This window comes from Stylophora pistillata, chromosome 13 (genome assembly GCF_964205215.1).
Source record: "Stylophora pistillata chromosome 13, jaStyPist1.2, whole genome shotgun sequence".
Taxonomy (NCBI): Eukaryota; Metazoa; Cnidaria; class Anthozoa; order Scleractinia; family Pocilloporidae; genus Stylophora; species Stylophora pistillata.
Genome location: NC_142531.1, coordinates 14,605,742 through 14,628,914, shown reverse-complemented (window position 1 = coordinate 14,628,914; position 23,173 = coordinate 14,605,742). Strand labels below are relative to the sequence as shown.

The window sequence follows — 23,173 nt, the reverse complement described above, 5'->3', positions numbered from 1 at the left end:
ATTTATATGTGTGAGTTCTGCCGGTAGTCACTCGATCTCAATTGAGTAGTTCACACTGATCTAAATTCTGATATGACTCAGCGAAACTCTCTCCCACCACAATGACGTGACTTTTTTAAAGACTCCCCTTGCCGCCTTTTTTTTTTTTACTAAAAACAGACGCAAATATGCATTCATATTTATCAAATGTTGTAAGGGGACACTGTTTTACAGAAATTAAACAGCAGGTAAATCGTCCCTCAGTAGTCCATATTTGGGTCTGTAACGTTTTCAGTTGTATAAATAAATACAGAGCGGTTCTTAGTAAAGGGGTTGAGGATGTACGGTACTTTCTCGCTCTTGGACTAGGTTTACACTAGTGGACGGAAATTGTTTCGGATTCGTAACGAATCCGGTACGTTTTGGTACCACATTCGTTTTGCTGTTTACACAAAAGAAGACAAATTCGAAATTAAACTTTCCCTCTTTGGTCGTATCTCCGGAGATTTTTAATCCGAAATTTAAGGTTGGAACATCGAATCCGAAAAATTTTGAAGCTAATTCATGTAAACGATTTGATGAACGAATCTGTTTTCTTTTCCGCCTGCGTTCTTTAAAGTTTGCTATCCTTTCTTGGGTGATCAGGCTAAGAGAACGGGATAATCCATCCTGTTGTTCATACAACGTGACGAATTCTTTCCTGACATCTTCGTATTTCCTTGTGATACTCTCCCGGCCTGTTCTGAACCTTCGTAATCCTTTTGGGAGGAAGATGCGCAATCGACTCCGGGCAGAAGTTCAACTTCGTCCTTTGTCCAACTTGATAGACCGTCTTGCCCCTTTTTTGGGAAAATGTTGTTGTCGTCGATCGAAGCAAGAAACAGCCTTACAACCACTCTATATTTTCGGATTTATTTCGGTGTGTTAATGCCAGTTGGGACTCCAGATACACCTCAAGTGTAAAGCCTATGAATCCGATAACTCTAAAACTGATGAATTAAATTTATTAAATTATTAAATTTAAATTTATACCGCTCAGTTTCTATAAAAATATTCAACTGCGAATTCGGTAACAATTAATTCGGTAACAATGAATTCGGTAACAATTATGAAGCCGAAAAAAACCTCTGACAGTCTGGACCTAGTCTCAGAGTTCATCTGTAGTACAGAGATTTCAAGTGGAAAATATGGTATATATAGAATTTGGTCGGGACGTAGAAAAGTATGCGTGATGGAGACGTTCGACTGTGTAATTGAAGCGGAAAAAAATTCGTTGTTCTTGTTCTTTGATGATGTTTACAAAATGTTGATAAGTTTCGTCGAGTGACTGGACTCGTACTTCAGTATCAGTAGAACAAAACTTAAGTTTTTCGTTCGTGACAGCCGATGACTTCATGACATCAAAAACCTTTAGATCCTAACTTACATGGGACTTTGTAAGTTCTTAAAAAAAAAAAACTCCTTAAATAGGTCGGTTGAAATTTTTGTTCGAAAATTTCAAAGCCATTTCAACGTCCTTTTGAACCGTCATGTTTTCCAAACTTACAAGTGTCATCAATGCAAATACAAGCTCACAATAAACAGTGACAAAGCGTGTCTGCTATGATATAACTTTGATGGGCAGTGTAAAGAAAGGTCTATATATTCTGAAAAAGCCACATGTATTTGAGATGTGTCCAACTAGCAGACAATTCAATCACTCAATAATAAATAACTAAGAATTTCAGAATTTGTATAAACATAACATAACTAAAAAATCTTCAGGTCAGGGAGGTTAGCAATACAGTTCCGCGCATATTTCATTAATGGAAGCCAGCTTCTCAACTTATCGTCAGATAACAAAACTTATAGGATTAAATGACGGCTTTCCGCATTGCAATTAGCATGTCATGTCAACGTGTTTCCTTGTATCAGGCCTCTTCCTAAGAAGCTTCTGAAAAGTGTGTTTTATTCGTCCTAGAGTTTGGCGGACCAGCAGGCCCTGAAGAAGAGTTTTCTTGACCAAAAAGACACTATGCTCCTTCATAATTACACCTCCATGATTGCCATTGCCACGGAAAAACGTTTCCTTGAATTAAATTTTCTATGACCAAATTGGCTAAATTTTCTACATGTATTAATATTTAATGAATGTGTGCGATAAATTGCTTCATTAAGCATTCATGTCCTCGCCCAGAAATGTCATTTTACGTCTTTTACTTTTTTTTAGTCTTTTTAAAGGAATTACTTTTGGGAAGGGGGATTGTCGCTGTTTGGCGTCACCTTTTTCATCCAAAATCTTACTTTGACTTTTCCTTTATTCTAGTTGTTTTCTCTTTCCTTTTCCACGAAAGGAATGAAAATCGGCAAGACATCGAATATTGAGCACTTAGTTTTACCAATGTTACAGATTTTAGATAAATACTATTTCTCCCTGATCCCGTTTTCAAACTTTCTGGTAAAAGATATGTTATTCAAATTATGCAATTATCTATTCCTTTTAATATGTTTTTTCTTCTTCTTTTTAATCAAGAGAAAAATTATTACCTGACTCAAGTCGCGCAATTTGGTGGTTTTTGTTTACAGGAAAAAAGGAAATCTATCCTTTCTAATCTAACAATAAGTCTATCACAGCGGTGGAGCTGGGCCGTACAAAAAATAATTTGGGAACAGTATCACCTCGAACTCTAATATTCTATACAAGCCGGCCTACAATAGCCGGTATCAATGTTCTGTTCTGTAACTATTTGAGTCTCAAATGTATTAATCAGGGAATGCTACAATTCCAATTTTTTTCGATAATTCCCGTTTTACTAGTTAAATATCTGAGGGGAAAAAACCATTAAGATGACTTCCCTCTGCGGGTGTATATATAATGATATATATTTAATTTAGAAGCATGGAGGTGGATGTCATCTACAAAATCGGTTACAATAACTGTCCTTTACAATCTACAAGCAAGACTAGTTTTCGACCTACTCCATTACCTGATCACCTGAGTTCCTGATGATTCTCTCGCAATTTATTTAATTTTTGGAGCAGAAACAGCCAAATAGAATCATTAGGAGGGCCACAGCGTTAATCTACAGGGTCAAATAAGATTGATAATTATTGGTTGTTATGTGGTCTATTTTAGACAGCGGGAACACCAAATTAATTGCAAGAGGAAGCTGAGTGGAGCACTACAAAGGGCAAAGTTAACAGAAAGAGGAGCATAGTTTATTTGCTTAGGAGCAGTCAAGAACTAAGTGTAAAATATATAACCGTGTTTTGTGTTCACAATGGGTTTTTGCAAAATTGTTCTGCTATTCTGCTTCATGTTTACTTTAGCAGCTCGCTTCCCGAAAGCTGAAACTCGGACTATTTCAGAGGAGGAAACTTTAAGTAAGTGTAACCTTTTTTTTTTCGTCTCAATTTTGTAGTTTCACGTTTTCGACTCGTTGTTGCTGCATATGACCATATTGAAAGCAAAAACCACTGAGTAAGATAATACGATTGATGAGAAATCAATAAAAGAGCCACGCTTTTCAGTTTTTATTCGGATTCTGAGACAGTTGTTAGTTCGGTGCAAAAAGTAGTTTTTTTCGTAACCTACATACAAGTACTTTCTTCGTATCAACTCTGTCTTTTCCGGTTATATTTTGATCATCTGAGAGACTTTTAAAAAAAAAACCCATCGTGTTCCACGAAGGGCAACTTATTCACTAGGTAATAGAGCCCATTCCTGTCGGGCAACATTATCGTTGCCGTGACATATTCTTTTCTTTGGATAAGTAGTTAATCTAATACAGGCTACCTCCCACTTGAAAGTATCTAGATGAGAAAATCATATAAAGCAAAGGGTTTAATCTACCTCTCAGCAAGCAGCGACCCATGTTGAACGGAACGGAGTACCCATCTCAATCACGACCATACACTTATTCAATTATATACATCGAGCTCGAGGTGAAAAATTAAATAGCTGACTTGCTCATTAACTAACGGACCCAATTATTGCTTTATTTTTGGTAGATATTCGGAAAATTTGAAATCTCACGCGATACGCAATGCATGCGTACCTGTCCAAAGTTCACGCTCTCTTACGGACAATTATAATTTTGCAATCTCTTGAGATACAACTGCTCTGGCGTCATTTCTTCATTTTCTTTGGGAAATATTTCTCCCCAAAATTTAAGGTTGGAAACATCACGACTTTGCTAATGACCTCCCTTTTTTGAAAACATTTCGCCCGGTTGTGGAAGCTGTTTTGCCAACAACAAAGTCACCAACACTCCTATCAACTGAGAAAAACAAAAAAATAGGAATGTTTAGGTGTATTATTATTCACTTATTTAATAATGGGAAGGGTTGGATGGGAAGATCTTTGGCTCGAGAACATGGCCTACGGACTGAGCGCAGCGAGGTCCGCACATTTTAAACTCTGCGTGATGAACTCAATGCAGCAAAAAGCATTTCATTTATTGACCACTGCTATTTGTCTTTCTTCGTTTCTTATTGCACTCTTTCCACCTTGCATTTCTAGGGGCTGTTTGTAAGACCGGGTGGCCTTTCCAGCCCTGCTTGCAATAATAAAAGCCTGTAAGATGATCTTTCATTGAAAAGCTTCTAATGACGGAGGTTTTTCAGTCAAGATGTTGGCCAAAATTTTTCTTTGAATAAACAAGCTTGGTCAGTATCGCGAATTAAGAAAGAACAGTCTCCCTGTCTCCTCGATCCTTCAGTGTGTATCATGATAACCTCCTAATCTCTTGATAACCTTGATTATAATCGTATCAAGAAATGGTCTATTGTTCCGCTCAACTTCACACATTAAGTAGTGAACAATAGTCCTTTTGTTCTTTGTAGCGCTGAGGGACTTTGGCCGAAGCGACGCGAAAAAGTTCGTGACTAATCGGAAAAAAATTTTTGGCGTCACAATTTACCTGATCATGATTATTATCAAGTCACTCTCATCTAGAAAAGCTTTTTCATAACAATTTATATAATTATATGTGGGATTTGGGATTTGCCAGTGGTGAATCCAACCCTCACTGGTTAGCTTCAATCATATTTTATCTGTAGTCGAACCAGATGAGGCTCATTCACCAGATGAACGCCGAGCTGTCACAGGTTAGTTGGTACCTAAATTTCCAGCATATCCCGAACGGTAGAAACTGTTCGGAAACGATATTTTTACTAATTGAAAAGGTTGAATGAATAAGGGCACGAGGAGGAGTTGACTGTGCAGCTAACAATAATTTGAAAATTTTAGAGCTTGATAGACTTTATCTATCCACATGATGATTACTTATCGTAGATCACGTGAAATTAAGAGAGACTTGCAGCCCTCTCTAAAGGTAGATTAAGGGTTCAAAATGAAAAGTAATCAAGTAGTAATCCCAGTACCGTAATACTATCCGAACTGCCACAACAAAATAAGAGTAAAGAAAAGTTAACTGTTTCAAACATTGTTTGCAGAATGCTTTCTCTCGTGGTCAATTCATTGTCACTTACCAGCAGATTCGTAGAATCCTTTCCGCCTCCTTATCTCAAATTGGAATCAGCATATCGTCTTACTTCCTTTCGTCTTTTTTTTTTTATTTGTTTTAGAGTGTATTGTTTTTCCAAAAAAATTAATTTATGACTGTAACACACTTATATTGATACATGTACATTCGTCACCTGGTGTCGCTGACTCCGGGTAACGAGTAAATCTGTGCTTTAACAAGGTCTTTATTTTAAATGCTATACATAGTGATAATGCAGTCTAGTTATCTTAAGTGATATCACCCAATTATCATATTTTTTTTGTATGTATGGTGAGAAATTCAAAAGATTACGTCTAAAAGGAAAGAAGAACTCAAACCCTTATCCATTATGATGACGAGCAGCCGCTCCTTTTCGGAAAAGTCTGTCGTGTAAATCAAAACAATTTAAACGAAAACGAAATGAATTTAGCGCGCCGCACATAACTCTGGGAGTGAGGCGCTCGAAAGTGGGGCGCTGTATTCAAAGAGTTCCGCAATTTTTTCTCTTTTTGCTGATTTTTTTACTCGCGCGAAAGAAAAAGAAGGCCTGTCCTTATTCTAATATCTACTTATACCCCAATCAATGTGAGCAGAAAAAGGAAACTATGAGGTTATTAAATTAGTTTCCGAGAATTGTGTATGCAACAGTTTGGTTTGATAGGAAAGTGGTTTTGAACTGCTGAAATTCCTTCTTGAGCTGCTGAAATGCGCCTACTTCATGATGATAAAAGTCCATATTTTAACCTGCTTCAAAGTCTTTTCGTGACTTATTGAGTTCTGACTTATCGTGAATTTTTTTAAAGGCTGTCACGACGAATTTTCCCCAGCATTTTGCGAAAGATTCAGAAGATTTTGCTCAGCCCATGGTACTAATGGTTTCCTTATGAGAACCAAATGTTACCTATCTTGTGGCTGTGTGAGGTAATGTATGTCTCACTCTTCAGCCCACATACCCCTCTCCCACGATACGATTTCGCCGGGAAGAGACCTTGAACTACTTGGTTGCAATTGGTTGGTTAAATTTGCTGTCTTCGTTTTCTACTGGTTTGTTCCTTTTATTCAATACAGCCGGGCCAATCTGGAAAATTGTGATATCTTTCAATATGCAGGCTGAGGAGGTCAGCTTAATGTTAGCCTAATTTGCCCACCGTCTTTCGCTATCAACACAAAACTGTTTGTGATATGCTTTAGACTTTCAACGACATGCCCTGCTCACTGTGTGCAAAGCATCGATACCAATGCTAGCTCACATAAAGTTGAAGTCGTATATTTTATACCCTTTGCTGCCTTAATTACGATGAATTTCCAAATTTTCCCTCTTGAATGACTGGAGATTTTAAGAAGATACATACTTAAACTAAAACTATTTTTTCCTTTCTTGCAGATACGTCTAAAATGGACTCTAACTTTTTCTCCTAAGGGAGAGATACCTCTCCGAGATGCGATAACGATTGTTAATAAATGAAATAAAGAACGTTCCTTCTAAGTCAATACTTTCTGTGTCGATTGAAATTCAACATGTGTATGATCAACTGAATACATCGAGAGGCTGTCTATCAACAGTCGACAGTGAAGCTTAAAATTCATTTTTGGATACAGTCGAGATCATAGAACAAAATGTTTGAACTTAAATTTTTTCATTTCAGTCTTGAAGTTAAGTAGCATGTAATTCACCTTTTTAGTTTTAATCTAATTTTGTCGAATGACAGTCCAAAACATCCAGTCTTTTTTTTTTCGCATTGAGTGGCGGGGAAAACAGGTGAGACAACCGCCGAGGAATAGTTCTGCGCTTACTTCGGTCTCTTAGATGCCATGAAAGGAAAACGCCCGGAATTTTTTTTAGCTATTCCATATTTCCTTCAATTTCCATGGAGTTGAATTTCAGTAAAAGCAAATCAAATCAAATCAAAAGAAATAAAAATAGAAACAAAGAAAGAAAATCTCAAGAAGGTGTTACGTCGTTTCTAGGTATGCCCGCCCACCAGCTTCTCAAACATTGAAGAATCAGTCCTACAATTGTTGTTCTAATTTTTTTCATACAGTTACTTCATACTAGCTGCACAAAAATAGCTGCACAAATAGACTCTTTTAGGAGTCTACGAAAAGCCTGCAGTTGTTATCCCTAGAATAAACTCTCTCGTAAACATAGGAGTAATAATTTTTTAAATTTTCTCAGTTGTCTGCGCCTTTCCTAAGTTGTTTTCATTTCCACCCATGTTCGTAAATCTCATATACCGTACATCTCATATGCCGTACATCTCATATGCCGTACATCTCATATACCGTACATCTCATATGCCGTACATCTCATATGCCGTACATCTCATATGCGCCTTATGTTTTGTCATTTATGATAATTTGGAATATGAAATGAAATTCGAGTCGAAAACAATTTTAACTTCTTACAAGTATGCAAATATATTGCTTTTCCTTTTCGCGGTTGCCAAATATAATCAAAATTATCTAAAATTTGTGGAAAAAGAAATACCCGGCGCATTTTATGATCTTAAATAAATGCCGGAATCGCCGGAGATGGTTAAAAGTTCCTTACTCATTATACGTAGTTCGTATTTTCGAATAATTGGATTTTTTGAGGTACATTGTGGCTGATAACGCAAGCGGTCTCATAGCGTTTGATGACGAATCTTTCTATAAAGAACCTCTCCATAATCACGAGACGGTTTGCCATCGGTAAAGAAGACTGTTTTTAAGCGCACTAGACACTGCTAACACTGTAGTGTTCAATTAAAACGATTAGTTTCTCTTCATGCAGTCACAGCGGCTCTCAATTGGAGATGGAGCTTCCAAATTGAACGGTGACTGTTTTATCGCAATTGCAGAATTTAGCTCCCTTGTTAATATAAGATGGTCACAATCATGGGTGCAAAGTAACTGGAACAAAAGATTAATCTAAAGTAGTAATCGCTCCCTGGTATTTCGAACTGCTGGATGTCGTCAGAGCAGAAACTGCGACCATCTCATCTTTCAGACAATTAATTTTGTTTTGCAGACTTTACATTTTTTTACAATTGATTTTTTTCAATAACCAAGAAGTTTCACTTCGCACTCGACATGAATAGGAAGGAAGAAAAAGAAGAGATTTCCAAATTTAGCTTTACACTCTCGTTTTTTCTTTTTCTCTTTTTTTACAAGCCGACCTGATCAATTAATAATCACATATGGTTTTCCTTGGGCGTCCCTCAGCGCACACTTAAAGCCAGCAGTATCAAAAAAAAAATTGTTTTTAGCCGCCCCCAAAGCTTTATAATATGCGCTTTTCATTTGACGGTAAAAGTTATCAGTAATATACACAGGAGGGGCGGAAACCTTTCAACTTTCAATTTTAAGTACGATGAGTAAACATTTGGAAATTTTCTTTCACTGGTGTGTTCAAATACTTGTTTAATTATTCTAGGAAGTTTCTCGATGGAGTAAGCTTTGGTTTAATAAGGATTTTGCATCGTTACGCTAAATACTTGAGTGAATACGAAACTTCAAATTGAAGATGGGTAAATGTCTAAAAACAAATTAATTTCCATCTCGAGATAACAATCGTCTTTTAATGATCTGGCTGCTAAATAGGTAATTGCTTTTTAATTCATGCTTTCCTTCGAAACTCGTAAAGAAAAGGAAAACCCTCTATTCACACGTTTAAGATACGATACTAGTCAATGCATCATTTCGGAAGTTTTTGGGCGGATGTAATCTCTCATTGACATTAGACCGTGGGAACAGTTACCTGTGAAATTGCATGTGTCAGATCCCTCAGTCCGTATGTTGCCCTTCAGGTAATGCATAAGCTCGATGCAAAGAAACAAAACTCAAGAAGACAAATGTTTTATCAGTGTGAAGTTAATGTGGGCCACACTTTAAACACAAAATTGTTTTAAAATCTGGTTTGGTATTAAGCAGACTGATGATCATTTCCAGTGTCAGAATTTTCATTTCAGCAACCGAAAGATTTGTAACTGAGGTGATTGTGATTTTATCACAGTGGCTGTTTTAGTCATTTTGGTTGTGATCTGGTGAATTCCGCAAACCGCTGCGACTCTGTGGGATTGGAACCGGTTTCAATAATGACTCCCACATTTTCCTTTACCACAGTGCCTTACCCCCATTAAACCAAGGTAGTTAGTTTAGGAAATTTTTATTTTATTTTGTCAGACTTCCAACAGCCTTTTAATCAGGGCAGTAAATAATCCAAGTTTTCTTTACCCTAAAGCTGTTTTCAGACAAAGACACATTTTGACAATTACAATTATTAATGCCGGGAGAAAAAGGCTTTAAAAGCTTTTTATTTCCAATTTACTCTTTTGAGTTCTAATTGCAGCTTAATTTCTTAGCGTTGACTTCACAATAAATGCAAACTCCCTTTCTGAAAAGTGTTGATTACTTCTCAATATATTCCCTTCCTAGTCTCTGCCTTTAAAGTGTGAAGCTTGCGAGGAAAAACGAGGTTTTGGCCTGAATTTGTGTTCTAATTAAAATAGATGGACTGAATCCTCTTATGGGTTGTTTTTTTTTTCCCCTATTTGAAGAATGCAATAGATCGACGAGGCCTGCAGATTCATTTATTCGTCAGATGGGTTAAACTGTTCGCCCACTCTTCGGCTTGTTAATTTGAAAACATCAATAAATATTTATTCGTTTGTATGATTCGCACGATATTTGCGGTCACAAATCGACGCAATCTTTAAAATAATATGAATTTGACAAGGATTGCTTGCGATTAACATCCATCTTGTTTCGGATACCAATATTCAATGAAACTCCACGTTGCGACATTGTTAACTACTGTTAATTTTTCTTTCTAAGCGCTTAATCTGCTTAAAATTTCATCAGAAGAAGAAAAACTTTAAGATTCCACAACAGTATTTCATTTTCTGTCTTATCAACGGCATCTTAAAGAAAATTGTTTCCGTCAGAGTTATTCAAGATAGGAGTTTGCTCATTTAAGGTCCACAGGAAAAGATGATAAATCAAGAGCAAGAAATGTAAATGCATTTTCTCTGTGTAATAGCTTAATTTTCGAGAGCCATCGCTAACAATGTAACTTCGAAAAACGTTCTTCAAAATAAAGTAAATTCTCTTTGTGTTTACTAGGAACCAAATTAAATATGTATGGAAATAATAAGAAAAATGTATATGGAATCTCCCGAGATAAGCATTTCGTATTATTATGAGAATTTGGTTTTTTCTTTTTTCTTTTATGGGTAGCACCGACTTGTTACAGCTGAGGTTTTAGTACAATCGCTCATAAATACGCTTACACCAGTTTTGAGAGAGAAAAGAATAACACAGGGATAATTGTACATTGAACAACGATCAAATTGGAACGAACCAGGTGGAGCTATCCTCGTGACGTGAACAATCGAAAACAAATTACATTGGCTAGTTCGCTGTTTGATATGATATTTTTATCGCTCCACAAAGCCGAACAACATCGAACAGTGGAGAGTTAACCGATATAAAATTTTGTTTGAGTTTTCCGAGTTTACAAGTGGTCAACGCCAGGTGAAAACATATATTTGATTAAACAAAAATATTTGTGTTATATATCACACAAGAACACTTCCTGACATTATCACTAAAGTCATCCGTCCATCAGAAGCAGAACTCGACGCAGAAGAAGACTTCCTCAAGTGGTGAGATGGCCTCCGTGAAAGTATTAGTTATACTCTTTGGGGCGTTGGTGGTGCTGATGGAATTCCAGAAGGCATCTGCGGCTACCTTGTTTGAGGATCTTGACGGTATGATAAGACAAAACAAATTTGATTCTATCCTGAAAGAAAGTTAATGATTATGAAGGGCAAAATTTCCATTTTGTGTGTAATGCGTTATTGACGGTTGCCCTAAAAAATAATACCTTTGTCGTATTATCCAGAATTTCAAGTATACAAACCACCGCATGCATAAGACCTAAATACCCATTACAAAAAACGGCCCTCTTGATTTGATTTGTTGCACTGCAATGACTCATGAGACCGACCATAAGGAGGCAGGACAAAAACTAGAAGCATGACTTGCGAAAGTAACCTTCAGGATCTCAAAGACGATTTCCTCTTTCATCACTTTCTTTTTCACACATTTAGATGATGATGACCTTCTAGATGACGGCGATGACTCCGATTTGGAAACGAATTCTGATACATCAAGTCTAAACGAGAACGATTCAGACGACGCAATCCCAGAAAAGCGGAGAGGTACGAACAAGAGCAAATGAAACTGTTTTGCTGGGGGATTTGGGGATACGAACAAAAACTATTGTGGGAATTCGCAAACGAAATTGCAGCTGTTGGGATTGGTACAAAGTAATACATTGGCAAAATTGTGGTTGCTTGTTGATGAAATTAAACTTTAATCTGTCTTCATATCGATGTCACATAAAAAGAATTTCTCTTGCCTTAGGTCAGTTTTTCTCAAATTGCTTTAGAATCGAATATAAAGCCTCTGGGTAATTGAAACGCATAAGTTTTCAGATTCCCAAAATAATGATGCGGTTTAAAACCCAACGTATAAATTCTTAACGTTCATGTTTCAAATAAGCATAATAATTCGTATGTATGAGAAAATGTCTTTCTATCCTTCAATTCCAGAGCTAGACAATCGTCTTGAAGGAATCCCAGCTTCCACATCTTAATGAAATTTCTTGCTTACTCTTGTCAATTTTTCTGCGGAAGCCGGACTGAGTAATCAATCACTTTTGAATTGAATGCGGTCTGAATGTGATTATGGCGTTTCTTTTTTTGCCGCAAATCATTTTGGTTTATGCTACAATGTAGATGAAAGCGACGGTATTTAACTATGCTTACAGTTGTTATGTCTTCTGGCTAATGGATAGCGATAAAGGATATACTGATTCAAAGAATCCTCCACAATAATAATTTGTTAGCTGAAAGTACATCAGCTTAACTTTGCCGCAATTGTGTTATCGCAATATGAGTCAGCAGCATTGATATCGCCATTATCACCTTCATCGTAATTATTTCATTCATGATATCTTTGTTTATCCCACAGCCTGCGCAGATTTACGCGGGAAGGCCTTTTGCCACCTCTTCAAAAGTTATTGCCATAAAAAAGGCATCAGAGGTCGGCTATTAAGACACAAGTGCTCTTATTCCTGTGGATGCCAAAGGGGTTGAGATGACGAGGTACAGTCTTAATTGTGGCATATACATTTATGCAGAGCTGACTATTTATTCATGAATAAATGCAGTACTAGAAAGGAACGTAAGAATTAATTAATGAATAAACAAACGAAAAAACCTGCGAACAGATGTGCACGCGGTAGCTTAAAAAAGGACGACTTCGAAAAGGAACTTTATGACACGGGAAGTCTTAAAAGGGAACTAGGAGTGTTTGGTTACGACAGTCGTCTCTGGCGGAGCATTGAGTGAACTCAGGAGAAATAATGGGAAATCCGTCCCATTATATTCTTTCAGTTAATTCTGTTCGGTAACAGAATGATTCCTTCTATTTTTCAGACACTAAAGACTAAGAAGAATATGTTACCCGAAAAAGTGATGATTCGAGATTTAAAGAGACAACAGTTATATATAGCTTGAAAATATTTCCGTAGTCTTCGACGGGTATCCTTTGAATTCTTCTGTTGTGAACATTGCCCTGACAATGCTGTAATAAACTATAATAACAAAATATGAAACGAGTACTTCTGGTGAGTTCTGTAGTAATGTTTGAATTCAGTAATGTGCGCAGTTGTCCTTTCGACGCAGTCTTTTGGAATCGTGCCTTCCTCCCAGAGTGCTTGAACAACTTTCTCTTTAATCTATTTCTTTAACTAATAACCAGCGAGCCACTGGAGTCAAACCAAGAGCCCTGAATGTTTGTCGTTCGTTCCCATAGTCTTCTTTTAAAATTCAAAATTTTAGACGCTGACGTTTTGATTGTCTGATTATAGCTGGAGAAAATTTGCGCTTAAGCAATCAAGTGATTGAAGGAGACTGCTCCAAACAAGGACCTTTAGACAACGTGCCAGAAAATGGATGTCAGATGGGAGAACTTAGGCCTCATTTGGAACCCCTTGGGAATTTTATTTCCTTGACAAACCCGGACATTGTCGCTTTCAATTAAACATTTTCAACTTGATAGAGATCAGAAATTTCCATCCAAACGGTGGAACGAAAACCCAGGTTCAAAAAGGACCTGGTTAATTATGACTTTTGTATCAACAAAAATTTGATCGACTTGCGTTCGGCACTCAATTTTTTCGGCTTTCGGGTCAAAGAGATTGGATTTGGCCCAAACCTTCTACAGGATGACAATGCATGTTTAAATAAAAACATCTTCCAGCAGGTTAAGTTGTCACATTACGTTTAAATTTTCCCTAACGTCAAGTAAGTCGTATTCAGGACCCCATGAACGTAGAACATAACATCACCACATAGCAAGAGATTATATGGTAGTTGCTATAGTTATGTTTTTTGTTTGTTTGTTTGCTTGTTTGCAAAGGCCTGAAACAGTTGGACAGTTTTCAAGGCTAGTGTTCTCTTTGTTTCTTCTACAATCATTACGAATCTAAATCAGCTTGACAAGCAGTTTGTTTAATGAAAAAAGAAAATGAAGTTTAGTCATCAGCACCCTTTATTAGTTTCATCGCATTTATTTGCGTTTCTGTTTACGTATCACTGAATCCGAATATCAGGACTGAGCAATAATATGACCAGTTATGAGGTGAGTAAGTGGTGTCCGGCAAAGTTTTATTTAAGCAATAGAGCAAATTTCTCTGGGCTCGATAACTTGATAAAGCCGCTTTGGATGTTGGGGGAACACGAGGAAAGCTTATAAATCCCAAACCTTCGGCCTTGTGTTCTACCAACATCCCATGTGGCTTTATCACGTTATAGAGCCCGGAAAAAAGTGCGTTCTGTTGCTTTTATGACATAACTAGTTACATGCGGGCTCTATAACCTGATAAAGCATCCTCTTGGAAACTGAATTGCCCATTATGACGATGCGTACTTTGCTCATTGATATAAAATCAAATATTTTATGTATCTTGTCCTTGATTATGTTTTAAATAGGCGTGGTAAAGTATCAGTAACACACGTTTGAAACTAGGGCATGAGTATCCTCATATCTCGATTTACTAGGCAAATTTTTTTTTTAATCCAAACCAAAGACAATACATTTCTTATTGGATACGATTCTGCAATTCATGGATCTGGTGGGATTTTTAATTTTATGCTGGTCAATTTTTGCTGATTTAAGCCCGCTAACACCATTTGTGCATTATTTGATATAACAGCAGTTTTAATTAGCTAACGTTTCCATGGAAATACACACCAGTGATACATACTCAATAAAACATAATTTTTTCCCCGAACTTTGTCATCAGCTACAAGCTCGCGAATGTAAAAGAATCATGGTTTTTCGTTATAAAGTAAAAGGCTTGCGAAAAATTTGCGTCGTTTTACGAAGGATGTTGGTTAACACAAAATGGACGTGATATTTTGGTTTAATCACCTGCCTTTTTATTTTCAGACAATACAGTAAACGAGCGCAAAAAGTTTTCCGGTCTTTTCCTAAATTGCAAGTCTGATCCCAGGCTCATCATAATAGTTTCCATTATAGTCCTCAGCCACGTGCAAAGAACTATGATTACTTTTGAAAAAATGCAGATGGCTCATGATAATATCAGAGCAGTCTGATTGCCTTTATACCTCTGCCTAAAGCGCACGAAGTATATTGTGGACAGCCTCTGTCTCCTTTAAGCGTACACATTTTTTGTTTGTTTATTGTATTTTTTTCTGGAACACTCCGAGGGCGTAAATTTAGACTTCTCTAGATTTTCCGATCAATTCGAGAATTGGTGGAGAATGCTTAATTATCTTCACAGATTGAAGGTCTCGCAGCTACCGGCATAATTCAAGTTAATAAAAGGTAACAGGACTTGGTTTAAAATGAACCAGAAGGTTGTAATTGTTCAATTGTTTAATGAAATTGGAGTATCGGCTGCGTACACGAAAAGCTGTCAAATTGTAATCCGAATTTCCTAGAAAAGATGCAGGAGTTGGTCAGTACTCAAATGAATATCATTTCCATAGCCTAACGATCTTCAAGGCAGTTCTGCCAAAAATTCGGAAATGTTGCAATTTATAAAACCTATCGTAAGGTAGTTTAAATTAAGGGTTCGCGGGAGAAATAAACCGAGTCCATTGAGCTCAAGACAAGCCACATTTCCACTTTTTTCTTTTTTTTTTTTTTTTTTTTTTGCACATTTTTGAATGTGCAGATAATTTACCAAAAAAAAGGGGAAAAAATTGAAAAGACCGTTTTTACCACCGTCTGGAAATTGTAAGAGTTGTCGTAATATATGACTTTGTAATTAACCTCACATTAAGCCGCTTCCGAAACTGGAAACTCCTTCAGGTGTTGGATGAAGATTAAAGGTAAAACTGTGCTGTGACTTGAATTCGTGTCTTCAAAAGAAAATTTGACAAAATTCGGTTCACTTAGTTTGTCTTTTGAAGCTCAGTGTCTCACAATGATTGTCATTGTAACTAGAGACCACAACAGTTTACCATTATGTCAACAACGTTCTGGATAAGTAATCCTGTGTTCTGTACGGTTTCAAATATGGGAAAGACGTTTGCAGCGAAATTATCTTTTTATCATTAGAATCTAATCAGCTGCCTTTGATGGGTATTAGTTTCAAGTTGATTACTGGAAAAAGTTAAAATTAACTTTCTTTCATAAATCATTGCTTCAAGGGTTTGTTCACCTCTGGTCGCGAATAATTTTCACTGGCATTCAAGAATAAAAAGCAGACGCAAAAATGATTCTATAAAACTGGAAAACGAAACTTGCCGGCACTCCTTTTCATCATGAGATAATCATGATATTCCTCACAGTACAACTGAATTAGCACTTCTCACCTTGAAATAAATCTATCTAATTAATCTCGAGACAAAACCGCTAATCTAGGGCGTTATGTTTTAATCGTTGTCCTTCCTGAGAAAAACTGCGGGTGTCAACATGTGGACTAGTCCGTAAAGTATAAAGTCACAGGCTGATATTTCCTTGAATAACAGTTTGTCTTTGGCGGTGCAAATTGAAGATCTTCTCGCTAGAGCTCTTAAGGAAAAATGATCTCCAAGAAGTTATTCCTTGTGCTTCTGGCTGCAGTAATGACGATTCAGTACTCACAGGCTCGTAGCAGCTCACTTCTTGACGAGTTGGGTAGGTCTCCACAATCCTGTAACAAAATCGTTTTCATACCCCAAACGACGATTGACATTAAATTAAGACAAGTTTCTTTCGAAACCCTAGACAGGATTTTAGTAACCGGTAATGACCTCAAGCGATTCAAAATTAGGAATGATGGTATTTTTTTCTACAACGTATGAATCTTGACTCGTTAGAAGACACCTTGACTGGGTGTGCCATGCGTGTCCAATTCTATCATGAGAATCTATCATGGCTCAACACATTTGATAGCATAGGCACAAATTTGTCAGTCGAGCAAATGCTGATTCCAAATTTTCCTTAACCTGCCATCAATATCAGTATCATTTGCATCACGCCTACAATACTCGAAGTTGTAGCAAACGTAAGTACCTTCTGTACAGTAGATGTTGTTACCATCTGCATTGGAGGTAGTGCACTACTAACAATTTATCAAAAAGAAAACTGAATTATTCACAAGCAGTCCCGTCAGTTCCCATGTATATCTAAAATGGGTGTTTTTAATTCCAAGAAGCAAGCTTTTGTTGAATTTGATATCTCTTTATATATCTAAAATCTCTTCTTTGATCATGTCTTCCCAGCCGTTACTCTTAGACGTTCTTGTGAATTTTTTGCATGGCTTTAGGATGTTTCACCTGTCGAATGAATACAGTTTACATTGCTTTACAAAGAACAGCGTTAATTGTAATGTGACTTGTAAAACTTTTGCTTCGCTTTGTACGGTTTCCTAAAGATTTACGATGTCCACAATGTTCACTTAATAAAAGATATTATATATACAAGGCTAAAAAGATTAAGAAAAATTATTAAAATGTTAAAACCAAACGTTTGCGGCTGTTTGCCATTATCAGGGTTGAAAGTTTTGACCGTCTGTACATACATATATATCTTATGTGATTCCCGATTGGAAAAGTTTGGAGACATAAGAAATGACTTGTTTGTTCAAACTGAGGCGGAATTATTGGATCATTAGCCCCTCGACGATCCTACGCTTGTGGAATGTTTCTGCTGAGGAGAGAACACGCCAAGTGAAAGAATGTGATGGATTTTCCCGCAAGTGTTTTGCAGGTTCAGAGGTGTGAGTAGGATTTGAATGCTCCGCAATACGTACTGCTAGATTTCTCCCAGTTTCGCCAATGTAATCAACGCCACAAGAACAATCTCCTTTGTAAACAACTTTGGCCCTGTGAGTGTTCTTGTCTTTGTTGTTAAAAAGGCTTTTAATTTGCCTTGTTTGCCACAGGATTACAAAGATGAAATTATAATTGGTGAACTCGTTGAGTTTTTAACAAACGTCTTACCGAGTTTTTCGTTTTTACCGCAAAAAGGAATCTTGATAAAGACTTTCTCTCGGTCTTCGAAGAGAAAATTCGGAATGATGTTGTCATCTTGTGATGGGTCGTTTAGAAAGTTGTTGATTGTGTGCGAAATAAAACGTTTGGGATAACCTGCATTGATAAAGATGTTTCAAGAGTTTTTATGTCCTTGTCAAGATCGGTAGAGATGCGTTTGGCTCTATGGAGTGCGCCAGTGATGCAATTCCTTTTCCATTTAGTAGGGAACTTAGATTTCCAATGTGTTGGTAGTTTTCCCGGTTTCTTGAAGACGCTGCAATTGAACTTGTTGTTATAACAAAAGGCAGTATCGAGGAAGTGGTCAGGGTGATAGTGGCAAACAAGGCAAATTAAAAGCCTTTTTAACAACAAAGACAGAACACTCACAGATCCAAAGTTTTTTACAAAGGAGATTGTTCTTCAGTGTGGCGTTGATTACATTGGCGAAACTGGGAGAAATCTAGCAGTACGTATTGCGGAGCATTCAAATCCTACTCACACCTCTGAACCTGCAAAACACTTGCGGGAAAATCCATCACATTCTTTCACTTGGCGTGTTCTCTCCTCAGCAGAAACATTCCACAAGCGTAGGATCGTCGAGGGGCTAATGATCCAACAATTCCGCCCCAGTTTGAACAAACAAGTCATTTCGTATGTCTCCAAACTTTTCCCATCGGGAATCACATAAGATATATAAGTATGTACAGACGGTCAACACTTTCAACCCTGATGATGGCAAACAGCTGAAAACGTTTGGTTTTAACATTTTAATAATTTTTCTTAATCTTTTTAGCCTTGTATATATAATATCTAAAGATTTACGTTGAGAGCTGTTACAATTATAATTTATTGGGCAACATTTGTGGTTAACTGAATCCTGATTCTTACTGCAGCTATAATGAGCGACGAAGAAACGGACCTGGACATGGATAAAACTAAAAGAGGTACTGATAGATTGATTACTGATAGATCTGCTTCAAAGGATAACTAGGTCCAATCTAAAATTAAGCCGAAAGATGTAATGATGTTTTCTTCTTCTTCTTCTTCGTCTTCTTCTTTTTCATCTCAATATTATAATGATAATAATAATTATAATAATAATTATTATAATTGTTGGGAGTATTTAGAAGCTAGTGGGGTGTGAAGTCTCATCGTGAGTCTCACAATGTAATGGTGTATGGGTATTTCACTGAGTTCACTTTACCTTGTTTTATTCACATTATCTGATCATCATCGTTATCGTTAGCGCGTTTGGCGCGCACAATATAGCTAAATTGGTTAGTGCGCCGGAGGTCGAGGGTTCGAGCCCCGGCCGGACCAATACTCATGGTCTTAAAATAACTGAGGAGAATTTGCTACCTTTCTGTAACAAGAAATGGATAGCTATTCTAGTCTTCTCGGATAAGGACGAATAAACCGTAGGCCCCGTCTCCTGCAGGGTTAGGGGTAGGAGACGTTAATTTCCCACGCGCGAGACTACTGTGTGGTGGATGTCCTCCCCTGGGGCCTGGGGTGGGATGGAGTGGGCCCTGAAAAGCCCCTATGGAGAGTGGTCAATAAACCTATGTATGTATGTATGTATGTATGTATGTATGTGTCGCTATCTTGTATTAAAAACCGTTATCATTACTGTTATTGTCATAATTATGTTCATTATCAATATTATCAGGACTATTAATTTCATTTCTTGTTTTTTTAATGACTTGCCAGGTTGCATAGACGTGAGCTCGGCAACATTCTGCAATAGATTTAGATTCATGTGTTCTCATTATGGTTCCAAGAACCATCGTTTCTTAGCAGAGAATTGTAGATTGACATGTGGACTTTGTCGCTGATTTCATTCACAGGTACCTCACTACCTAATCCATTAAGATAAGAATTAATGTTTTTCACCACATTTACCTCTGTTATTATAAGAATAACCTAGTCTTCCGCCAACAGGCCTGTTATGAACTGTGACCTTTCTCGTTAAATCATGGAGCTCTATGAATTATTTTCAAAACAGATTCCAGTTCCTTTCCGCTTTAATTTAAGGATAAAGATACAAAATGTTTGGGTGGAGTTGGTGCTCTATACCTTTGTTTAAGGGGATTCAAACGTTGAAGGCAGCCATCCCTTTTTAAATAACATTTGAAAACGAGGTTTTTTTAATAGATGTTTCCTCCTCCCTGTTTTTAACTTATGCTGAAGTAATAGTAATAGCGCACCGCACGTAGTTCGCGTGAAATAGAATATCATCATAAGATTTTATAACATAACCAAAGTAAAGCGCGCGCTCTGATTGGTCAATTTAGCATCCCCCATTTGCCCATTGGTGTACGCTGCTGACGTGAGCAAATGCAAAGACTATTTTTTCGCGCGGGCTTGTTTTTTCTGGTCGCGTAAGATTTCTTAAATAAAAGGGAACTCTTTAGCTACAATGTATCAATGTTATGTTATAAAACAAATGGTAAACACCACAGCGTACACTATTGAGTTATGGATGCACTTGGGAGGTTTGCTAAGCACTCAAGAAGCTAGAGTCACTCTCGGCTAACGCCTCGAGCGACTCTTACGCTTCTTTCGTGCTTAACAACCTCCCGCGTGCATCCATAACTCAATAGTGTACGCTGTGGTGTTTACCATTTGTTAATAGTCGAGGGAAAATACAAAATTTAAAAAATACAATTTGCGTTAAAAGTAAGGAAGAGTGATATGAAGAGATTTATGGAGACATCCTAATATGTGGAAGGCATAGCTTTTATGTTGGGACCTGAAAAATAAAGGGAAAAAACGTGGAATTTCGAAACTACCGCCCGAACAAACACAGCGTGCGAGCCTGCTCCATTTGGACTGTTGGCACCGTAGAATATGCGCACAGAAAGGTCAAAATGGAGAGCTCACCTCAGCTGCGTTTTCCGAAAAAAAAAACATATGTTTGGACGTCTGCTATTAGTCATAACATTATTCCTTTTATCAGTACCATTACTTTTATTAATAGCTTCCTTATTTCTTGTCTCATAGGTTCTCCAGAATCCGAGGCATGCCTTAAACAAAAAAATTATCTTCACAGTGTATGACTGGATTGAATGTAGTGGATGAATAAAATCTGTGAAAATAGTTGCATTAGCTTTTTTATGAATCTCAATCGAAATCCAAACTGTTACTTCTTGAGTGAGACATTATTTAAATTTAAACTACATTTCCCATTTCCATCACCTTACAATTTCCTCCTTTCAAATTATTTCCTTTTCTCCTTCTTTGAAAAAATCTCTATTTTCCACCTGATCAATTTGTTTTTGGTTACTTTTTTTTTTATTATTGGCTTGTTTCTTTTTCCTATTTACATGTACGTTCAACCTGTAGAAATCTCAAAATGCATTCCGTCAACGCTTCGGAAAGACGTTATAATTTTTCGAGGAGACTGTTTTTGATGAAACGTTGAGTCAATGGGAATTAATTTAAATCCACCAAGGGCAGAGTGATCGTGCAAACCTAAGTTTATTTAAATTAAAACAGCGTTTTCACGCTACAAATTTACAATTCATTAACGCCTCTACTTCATGTTCTGAACACTGGAAACCCCACTCCACCCCAGAGAAACAAAAAGAAAGAAAATGAAGGATAAAACCCCATGTGCTGGGGATACTTTAAACAAAAGTTTAAGTTAAACTGAGAACAACTTTACTTGAATTACAGCATTAGACATCCTGCAGTCGGTACACTGTACCGTTGCTCTCTATTACAGCACGAGACTTTTTTTTTCAAAAAAAAAACCTTGCTTCCTGTCTCCCTTGAGTGATATTTGTGCAACTTTTCGAGTATGTTCCAAAAGAATGGATGTCCCGACCGTCTATCGATGACGTGGTCTCCCTCTTTGTCCACTTCCTTAAGGTTTTTGTCTTCGATTGTTCAATTGGGGTCGTTATTGTCCGCCATGTTTAAGGTCAGAAATCCACTATTCCTCTGACGCTTTGAAATAACAAATCAACCTAGCATGCTTGCCCTGATGCAAAGATGTCGCGCGAACGTGACTAAGCGAGCGAAGTATTTTGCAAAAAAAAACTGACCGACTTCAAATACCAACCAAAATTGTGCAATTTGTTGCTACAGGGCGGGCACAGTTTGGGAAAACGTGCGTATCACGTTGCGAGCAACAATTTTGCAAGGCTTTGCTTTAAAATGTTGCGTTTGTTTAGCTGAACCTTTCAATTTTATTGTCTGAAATAATATGTGGTCGCGTTAAACATGCTTAGATTATCAAATAAAGGATCATGGTTATTTTCCATGCTGTGGAAGAAAAAAATAACCACCAAAACAATAACAGCGGCGAAAAAAGCACATTAGTGCTAGTTTGTGATAAACGTCAAGCCAGAGATTTCACCCTGACTGACCCAAAGACAACATTTTACAAAAAATTTTAATGTACGACGAGAATGTTTGAGCTTTTTGCCTCCGACAGAAAACATTTGGAATAAACGCTTCGGTGCATGATGTTAAGACATATCTATCTATCCATGCGGTTGGATGCTTCACTCTGTCTTAATTGTCGAAGTTATTGAGGTTCTCATTGTATAGTTTACATATTGCATCAGCTGGCTGCAGACCCTACCGTTTGGTAGCGCAGCCCTCTTAATTAAATAGTCATTCTATTTGCATAATTGTTGAAAGTAGATCTCACATTTTCAAATTTCGTCTTCTGTCAAATTCGTGTCAACTTTGCTAATCACTTGTTAAATGGAGATACAAGCTGGTATCGCTTTTAGGATCAATATTAGTAGCAGGGCAGGAGAATAAAATAAGATTGATTAGAAGTAGCTTATATTCGAAGATCTCCGTGAATTTCTTTACAGTCAAACTAAGTGAAGCGTACTCTCAGGATTACGTTAATGATTTGATTATTTGAATATTGAACCCGCTAATCGTTTCAGGAGCGCAATAACGAATTGAATATTTGAACATGGAACCCGCTAACCGTTTCAAGAATGCAACAATGGATTGGTGATTTGAATATTGAACCCGATAGCCGTATTCGTTTTGAAAAGGCGCGGATCATTGTTCAAATCAGAAGTCCATTTCTGATTGGATTATGCAAACACGTGATGATGGTTCGGAACTATTTCAACATGGCGTCAGACATGGCGGGAAAGGTGAGTTCGAGTGTTGTGTAGAACTTCTTGTAAATGTTGT

At 37.2% G+C, this 23,173-nt stretch overlaps 1 protein-coding gene and 3 long non-coding RNA genes across 4 annotated transcripts; 3 read left to right on the top strand and 1 right to left on the bottom strand.

Annotated features, from left to right (window-relative positions):
• The first annotated feature begins 3,165 nt into the window (after nt 1-3,165).
• Nucleotides 3,166-6,956, top strand: LOC148717776 (uncharacterized). Its single transcript, XR_015994808.1, has 4 exons — nt 3,166-3,342; nt 5,020-5,067; nt 6,269-6,386; nt 6,850-6,956. It is a non-coding gene; the product is annotated as an uncharacterized LOC148717776 (long non-coding RNA).
• LOC148717775 (uncharacterized) lies at nt 3,478-11,563 on the bottom strand. The gene is made up of 3 exons (XR_015994809.1): nt 11,332-11,563; nt 9,205-11,247; nt 3,478-4,238 (listed from the first exon to the last, which is right to left on the bottom strand). It is a non-coding gene; the product is annotated as an uncharacterized LOC148717775 (long non-coding RNA).
• Nucleotides 11,080-13,128, top strand: LOC111321827 (antimicrobial peptide damicornin). Its single transcript, XM_022924803.2, has 4 exons — nt 11,080-11,215; nt 11,558-11,668; nt 12,483-12,616; nt 12,950-13,128. The coding sequence occupies exons 1-3, from the start codon at nt 11,116-11,118 to the stop codon at nt 12,605-12,607; spliced, it is 336 nt and encodes a 111-aa protein (XP_022780538.1). The 5' UTR covers nt 11,080-11,115; the 3' UTR covers nt 12,608-12,616; nt 12,950-13,128.
• A 3,348-nt stretch (nt 13,129-16,476) lies between these two features.
• Nucleotides 16,477-21,103, top strand: LOC148717774 (uncharacterized). Its single transcript, XR_015994812.1, has 4 exons — nt 16,477-16,664; nt 18,898-18,948; nt 19,715-19,851; nt 21,008-21,103. It is a non-coding gene; the product is annotated as an uncharacterized LOC148717774 (long non-coding RNA).
• Nucleotides 21,104-23,173: the final 2,070 nt, after the last annotated feature.

Coding starts and splice junctions, on each gene's coding strand:
- LOC111321827 (XM_022924803.2), top strand. CDS start 11,116: ATGGCCTCCGTGAAAGTATTAGTTATACTCTTTGGGGCGTTGGTGGTG. Junction 11,216..11,557: donor CTTGTTTGAGGATCTTGACG/GTATGATAAGAC, acceptor TCACACATTTAG/ATGATGATGACCTTCTAGAT. Junction 11,669..12,482: donor AATCCCAGAAAAGCGGAGAG/GTACGAACAAGA, acceptor TTTATCCCACAG/CCTGCGCAGATTTACGCGGG.